The sequence below is a fragment of the Notothenia rossii genome (assembly GCF_949606895.1).
Source record: "Notothenia rossii genome assembly, chromosome: 1".
Classification (NCBI taxonomy): Eukaryota; Metazoa; Chordata; class Actinopteri; order Perciformes; family Nototheniidae; genus Notothenia; species Notothenia rossii.
Genome location: NC_136912.1, coordinates 57,911,734 through 57,919,837, shown reverse-complemented (window position 1 = coordinate 57,919,837; position 8,104 = coordinate 57,911,734). Strand labels below are relative to the sequence as shown.

Genomic DNA, 8,104 nt, shown 5'->3' with positions numbered 1-8,104 from the left:
TAAATGTTTGCCAATGGCAACCTGGCAACCTGTCGGGCCCTGTTGACGAAACACTCGAGTCAAATGTCAACATGGCACATAATACTTCTGCATACAGTATATGACACTTACAGTATATGACACTGCATACAGTATACTCACAGTGCCACATACTGTATGCAGAAGTGCTATTTTAAGCAACACATTAAGTTGACGAAACACTCGAGTCAAATGTAATTAAAGTCAGATCCACTCGTGTCTAATCATAAACCTGTTAATGACACTTTTTTACCAGCTGTATTCACCATGCAGGCTTGTGGCTTTTATCCTGGATAAAGTGTTTAAGTCATGGATGTTTAAAGTTTAACTTCTTCGTATTTTTCTAATATTATAGTTCACTTTTCATTCAGGAAGTATGACGCTGCGCTGTCAGTACGCTTCTCCATGTTTGTGATTGGTCAAATGTTCCTTTCATGTGAACGCGCATTCAGCCGGACAGAGAAACCCTGGCTTGAGTTACCGAGTTGATAACCTGCGTCGTAGGACCGCTTAGCGAGATCGCGTTTGTTTTGGATTAGGTAATCCGGGTAACTCAAACATATCCAGGGTATGTTGAACTGGATACGTAGTACTGGCCTCTGGTGTGTTAATGTACACTGGCTGCTGATGTGTTGTAGTCCCAACACACAGCTTTTTGGACATGCAAGGAAGTAGTTGGGACTGCTAAATGTAAAAGGCCACTGAATCAGATATTCATTAATGTATGTTGGTTTTGTGTTGCAGTGTAAAATGACATCAAGGCACAAGAACTCCAAAAGAATCGAGGGACTAGACAAGAATGTCTGGTAAGTGAAAAATACAAAATGTCTCTCATAGACTTCTGATCAGGTTAACATTTTATATAATACTGTTATTACTGTTAAAGCCAGACATATTTCTGATTGTATACAAGAGCTAAGTCAGTCTCTCAGTGAGGGTGTTAGGTACAGTAGACCTATATTCTTTATGCTGTCTAATTTTACACAAAATGTGAAGAAAGTTTTTACTAAATGACAGATGTATTTGTATAACCAGTTTACTTTGTCTCTTTCATTCTGGGGTATTAAAGGGATACTTTTGATAGTTTAATGTCAGGTTGTATGACATACTTATCCGTAGTCACATGTGTAATGTCTTGTAATGGCCTATTTTATTATATTTATTTATGATCAGGGTGGCGTTCACTTCAGTGGCAGCGGACCCGTCCATTGTTAACCTGGGTCAGGGCTTTCCAGATATCCCCCCGCCTTCTTACGTCAAGGAGGCCCTAGCAGAGGCTTCTTCAGTGGACCGGATGAACCAGTACACCCGAGGCTTTGTACGACTTATACACTAACTGTACACACTCACTCATAATCAGCTACTACCCTCACAAAAAAAATGTTTTTAGTACCCATCATTATCTATTTTGAATCCATTTAAAAAGGAAAAGTGTTGCTGAGATAATGGAGAAAGAGTTTAATACTTTCTGTTTAACCTTAGGCCCTTTACACTGTGAGATTTGGGGCTTTATATCCCAATCGGTAAAACAGCATTATGAACCAACTGCAATGTAGCTATCATTTATTGGTATGATAGTGCTAAGCTGTCATTTTTTTATAAATCTAGTGATTAGGCTGTACATTTTTTTCATTTTTTTTTAAACTTCTGTTGAGGTTTTCAATTAAGCGCAGAATATCTGTCCATAACAAAACTACCCTTTGTCATTATATGGAAGTGTAATTGTTGGTGCAGTTCTACTGCTGCTGCACATCCCCATTAGTACAGATGTTGGAAACAGCAGAGCACACAGTTTTGAGCGTTAACAAATATGGATTGAAGCAGGATATTTAGTTATTTTCTATATGAATGTTGACTTTTTGACTCTTTGGAAATCATAAGTCTGAGTCAATCGTACCGGAAACCAATTTTAATTGTAATTCCACTAGAGCTTCATCTTAATCTGCAAAAATACTGTCTTTACACACTATTCATGGGAATATCAAAAAAGTTTTATTTAGGAATCAAATATTAACGTTATAAACGAAGCTTTTAACTATTCGGTACAGCCCTAAGTATGTTACATTTTTTACAATACACTATTCCCTAACATACAGTATTTGCTACTGCCAGAAACCAGCTTGTTCTTAAACTTTTGTCTCTTGTTGATTTGCAAGGGTCACCCATCTTTGGTGAAAGCTCTGTCTCAGGTCTATGGGAAGGTCTGCGGGCGGCATATCGACCCCTTCAAAGAGATCCTGGTGACAGTGGGAGGTTACGGTTCTTTATTCAGCACCATGCAGGGGCTGGTGGACGAGGGAGACGAGGTAAGGACAGGTGTTTAAAACCATAAACATTTACAAACATGCTCCCTGTAATTTGTTATATTTATGTACACTGTTTCTTTCCTAAGGTTATCATAATCGAGCCTTTCTTCGACTGTTATGTACCCATGGTACGGATGGCGGGGGGCAAGCCTGTGCTAATACCGCTACGCCTTGTAAGTTAAACCTAAACATACATCTTCCACTTTTATAGTAGTAAAGTAGTTACTTTACTTACTGCATATCTTAAGGATATTAATACATTATAGGAGCCATGACACAACATTTGTTATACATTTCAGAAGTCCGGGAACAAGACAGGAACAAGTGCCGACTGGTTTCTTGATCCAGAGGAGCTCTCCAGTAAATTCAACTCCAAGACAAAGGCCATCATCATCAACACCCCCAACAATCCCATTGGGAAGGTAAGTCTACATCACAGCCATTACCTGTTCCATCTGAGATATGTAAATGATTGCTAACATGATGGGAAAACAAAGCTCTCAGTAGTTCCTGTCGTCTCCCTGCAGATCTTCTCCAGGGACGAGCTGCAGATGATCGCTGACCTCTGTATCAAACACGACACTCTGTGCTTCAGTGATGAGGTTTATGAGTGGCTGATCTACAGAGGACATCAACATGTCAAAATTGGTACGTTCAACATACCCACTGTACAAACAGAGTAGAGCATTGTTATCCATCTTAAGATCCTTTACAAACAGCTACAGGGATGGAAACCTTGAAAAAAGCAGCTACTCTTGGCTGACTGCCAAGCTATCTGGTCTCATGCTAGCTAGCTCACTAGCCCTAGCCAGTAACAATGTTCCACCAAGGTAATGGGAGGCTTGGTAATTGCAACAAGCTAACCAGTTGCTCTGTAGCTAACAGAGAGAAGTGTTATGCCATTTACCATAAAGCTAGCAAACACAAAAAACTTGACACATTGACCCAGCACCTCTGCCAGAAAAAGGGAGAAAAAATGCTACAAGAAAAGGCTGTTGAAACATTTGAGTTGCAAAGATGAATGGAATTTATCCGAGTTAAACCAGCCAGGTCCTTTCAAAATGTATTTTGAATACTTCAAGGGGACGCACACCCCTTTCATTTCATTGTGTCCAGAAAGCCACTTTCCATATGAAATGCCAGACAACAATCAAGAAAGTGTAATATGGTTGAAATCAAGCTGCAATAGAGCTAAAAACAAATAATTAAAAAAGAGACAGTTTATCATAAAATTCAGTAAGTGCAACTTTTGATAAAACAATTGTTTAATGCAACTCAAACATCTGAGTGTTATGCATGAAGACAAACAAATTATCATATCATAATACATCACAAAGACAAGACAAACAGAGTTTCTCATAAGTAAACAGTGGCTGCCTGAAGACACTAACTTATAGTGCTGTCTCACTACAAGTAGGACCAAATAAATAAATAAAATATACAATATATATATATAAATACTGCATATAGCACTTACATTTTTTTCGCTTATTTGAGGCTAATATTCTTGTATGATTGTATACTTTTGCATGAAGTTATGGCATTAAAAGATGATATGTCATTCTGACCTTTTTCCCTGTTTTCAATTACCTGTTTTCTGTCTCTACAGCCACTCTTCCTGGAATGTGGGATCGAACAATCACTATCGGCAGTGCAGGAAAAACATTCAGTGTCACAGGATGGAAGGTAAAAGAAAAGTTTATTTAGAACACCATTTTGAATATTCACAAATCAGTTCTTGCATTTATTGATGTTGTTGTCTCCTAGCTGGGCTGGTCTGTAGGACCTGAGCACTTGATAAAGCATCTCCAGACCGTCATGCAGAACACCATGTACACCTGCCCCACACCGCTACAGGCAAGTGTGCAGCTCTAACACAGGTTCCTGACCAATCATTGTCAGAGTATTTACTCTGACACTTGTATCTGTCTGTCCCCAGGAGGCGGTGGCTCAGGGCTTCCAGAGGAACCTGGAGCTGATGGGGCAGCCGGAGTGCTACTTCTCCTCGCTGCCAGAGGAGCTGGAGCTGAAGAGGGACCGCATGGCTGCCATCCTGCAGGAGGCCGGCATGACCCCTGTCATTCCAGAGGGGGGGTACTTCATGCTGGTGGACGTCACGTCTCTTAGTGAGTTACCTTTTAACTGACATCTGTGACACATTTACTCTGCTGCTGCGTGCTACCAGTGAGGACAAATACTGCTCCGTGGCTAATTTCTAAAGAGGCAGGTGGTTGGACAGCACAAAGACATTCTACTTCACACATTTACTTGGTAACAATTTCAGATGTTCATACTGAACAGTTAATTCAAGAAGTGCAAATGAAGTTAGAGCTCACAGAGGTAACGCATACATTAAAATAAATGCATTCATTTTAGAAATGAAATCTCCAAATGGACATTCTGATGGAAGAGTTACTGGATATGTACAGCACAGTCACAGAATAAGACACTGTAGTTTGAATATTGAAATAAAAGACGGTATTTTTTTGTATTTGTGCAAAAACAAAAAGCAACTTAAAGTTATCAGTAAATTAGTTCTAAAAAATGTGTTTAGCCTAACTCCATGATTGACATTCATAAAACTCTTCAAGGGTGGACTACTACTGAACCTCAGAAATATAGCAAAGCTTTTAGATCATAATTCAGGGTGTCCGCGGGGTCTTAAAAAGTATTAAAAGTTGATAAATCAATTTAGCGAAAATGAAGGCTATTAAAAAGTATTAAACGGCATTTTCCAAGGTATTAAGAAGGTCCACAGCAACGACAACATGAAACACCCTTTAATTTACTGAAACGACATGTTGGGAAACCCCCCAAGGCGGCCCCATGCATAGCGCGCCGTAAAATGCTGCTTCTTATTTTAAGTTTCGTTGCCTTGCTCCGCTCTGTGGGGGGGCACTAAACGACTACGGTAACGATAACGGGTCCCAAGGTGGGTAGACCGGCATACGCAACGCTCTGGGGGTCCAACGGCTCCATGTGTAAGCCCTATATCAGGGCTATTCAATTGGCGGCCCGCGGGCCAAATCCGGCCCCCGGGTGATATTTACTGGCCCTTTGAGTATAATGTTAAAATGTAAAAAAAAATTAAAATAAAAGTTTAATTAAAAAAAAAAATTCATTTCAAATTTTTTTTTTTGGGCCAGAGTGCCTTTATTCCTGAGAGGGTGTTACATGGAGAGATAGAGGGGAAGACATTGCCTGAAAACTTTGGCGGGCTCGGGTTTCGAACCCACCTACGAGCAACTCCTGTCATTTATTGCGTCTCTGCGCGCGTCCTTGCGGCTCGCGCTGCCCTTCACTACAAGCTCGCGCACCTTCGACGGTTTCGCGCCAATGGTACGATTAATCAAACCTGGTCAGCATAGTTGGATATCAAAATGTCTCTTTCTACGTTAAAAAAACGAAAGGTTGACACCGAAAACCGGCAATTCAACAGCGAGTGGAAAGATAAGTACTTGTGTGTAAATGTCAGTGGGAGGCCCGTGTGTTTAATCAGCAATGAGTGTTTATCGGTTTGTAAAGACTACAACTTGAGAAGGCATTTTAAGACAGCTCACGCCAACTTTGACGCCACTTTTCCAGCGGGCTCTGATGCTCGCCGCCAGAAGATTTTGGGGCTAACTTCGTGCTATGACCAAAGACGTAGCTCCCTGTTTCGGGCTTGCACTGACCAAGAGAGAGCTACCGCAGCGTCCCTACGAGTGGCCTGGATATTAGGCAAAAAGAAAAGGCCTTTTACGGACGCAGAGACAGTCAAAGAGTGTATGCTTGCATCAATTGAGGAAGTGGTTGCAGATGAGAAAATCAGAAAAAGCGTTATTAACTCAATTAAGAACATTCCGATTTCTGACACGTCAACATCAAGGAGAGTGGAGACCCTTGCATCGGACGTTTTTGAGATTCTCTTGGACAAACTGAGAAAGGCGGAGGTTATGTCGCTAGCTATTGATGAATCCACTGACAGCAGCGATGTTGCACAGCTGTGCCTCTATGTTAGATTTTTTGATGGTGAGTTCTTTCGGGAGGATCTACTTGGATTAATTCCTTTGGATGGACACACGACCGGTGAGGTGATATTCCACAAAGTGGTTTCGTTTTTCAAGGAGCACAAGTTGGGATTGGATCGTATTAACATGCTTGTAACGGATGGGGCCCCTGCGATGTCGGGGCGAACACAGGGACTGTCCGCTAGGCTGGCAGATGTGGCTCCACAGCTGAGATCGCTTCATTGCCTCATCCACCAAAGCCTCCTGTGCGCAAAACTGAGTGGTGAGTTAAAAAACACAATGGACTCTGTCATGGCGATTATTAACTTTATTCGTTGTAACTCTAGTTTACAGCACCGCCTTTTCCGCCAGATGTTGTCAGACATGTCAGCTCGATATAATGATTTGTTCATGCACAGTGAGATTAGATGCCTAAGCAAAGGAAACGTCTTGAAACGATTTTGTGAACTTAAGGAGGAGATCATGGCGTTTCTCCGCAATTCAAAACATACAAAATCCAACGCCTTTCTGTGTCTGATAGAGAATTATGAGTTTTACGCTGCTGTTTGCTTTTTGAGCGACATTTTCCAACATCTGAACCAACTCAATTTGGAGCTGCAGGGCAGAGATAAAATGGTTACACAACTTGTGGAGAGACTCCATGCATTTCAAAAAAAGCTCACACTTTTTTTTGCGGATTTATGTCCAGGCAAAATGCTCCATTTTCCAACCATCCGCACTGCAGGTTTACAAATCACCAAGGTGATGACTGGATTTATGGACGCATTGAAAACCAACTTTGCCGCGAGGTTTGACCATTTTAGTCTCCCGACTGAAGTGATGAGATTTGTGAAGGACCCTTTCTCTGTGAATGTAGAGGGGGAGTTTGCACTGAAAGCAAAGGAGCTGATTGTGACATTAAATGAAGCGTCTTTACAACTCGAACTCATTGACATTCAGTCATCAGATGACCTGCGACAGTCATTTCAGCTGGCAGGTTCTGAAAAGTTCTGGACTCATGAAGTAAGCCACGAGAAATTCCCTCATTCAAGGGGTCTTATACTTTTTGTCCTCACAATGTTTGGCTCGACTTACACGTGCGAATCGGCATTCTCACACATGAATGCCATAAAAACTAATAATCGAGCATCCCTCACTGACCAGTATCTGCATCACTGTATGCGTATTGCCATGACAACGTATACTCCCGACTTCCCTGCTCTTGCTAAATCGAAAAAATGCCATTTCTCTCATTAGATGGCACATATCTGCCAAGTTGGTTGCATACTGTATGTCAGTTATTACTATGTTAATCAAAAAAGGTTTGAGTTTTAAAAGGCTGTGTGTTGTGGTTTGGTAATTAATACAAGTCTTTTGATAATTGTTTTTGCTTTTAATTAAGCAATTGATGTGGTATGGCTCACTTGTTTTTATTGTTATTATACCATAATATGCACTGTTGTTTGTGTATGGCCCTAAATTGCTATTTTGTGTGAATTATTCGATCATTTAATCTAAATCTAATGATGTTGATGGTTATATTAGCTTCACATGTACTGAGTTCTGAACTTGCCATTTATAAAGGCCTTGGGGCTATGTTTGATTTAATTAAACAAAATATATGCACTCCACGATGCTGTTGTAGTCATTTCATTTCATACCTTTATTTATGCAGGTGAATCCCATTGAGATCATTGTTCTCTTTTTCAAGGGTGACCTGCTGTAGTATTTACTGTATCTGAAGCTCTTAATATGATTGCTCATATTTCAAGCCATTTTTTTCCCTGCCCC

General features: G+C 40.8%; 1 protein-coding gene across 4 annotated transcripts in view; it reads left to right on the top strand.

The window, feature by feature from the left end:
• Nucleotides 1–8,104, top strand: part of LOC307021206 (kynurenine--oxoglutarate transaminase 3-like) — a 32,412-nt gene that overhangs the window by 6,115 nt on the left and 18,193 nt on the right. For all 4 annotated transcript variants that reach the window (XM_079653097.1, XM_079653099.1, XM_079653098.1 and 1 more), the window contains 9 exons: nucleotides 763–824; nucleotides 1,192–1,336; nucleotides 2,175–2,324; nucleotides 2,411–2,497; nucleotides 2,624–2,746; nucleotides 2,852–2,972; nucleotides 3,934–4,010; nucleotides 4,092–4,181; nucleotides 4,264–4,450. In XM_079653097.1, the coding sequence (XP_079509223.1) occupies nucleotides 763–824; nucleotides 1,192–1,336; nucleotides 2,175–2,324; nucleotides 2,411–2,497; nucleotides 2,624–2,746; nucleotides 2,852–2,972; nucleotides 3,934–4,010; nucleotides 4,092–4,181; nucleotides 4,264–4,450 (1,042 nt within the window). The remainder of the gene's footprint in view (nucleotides 1–762; nucleotides 825–1,191; nucleotides 1,337–2,174; nucleotides 2,325–2,410; nucleotides 2,498–2,623; nucleotides 2,747–2,851; nucleotides 2,973–3,933; nucleotides 4,011–4,091; nucleotides 4,182–4,263; nucleotides 4,451–8,104) is intronic.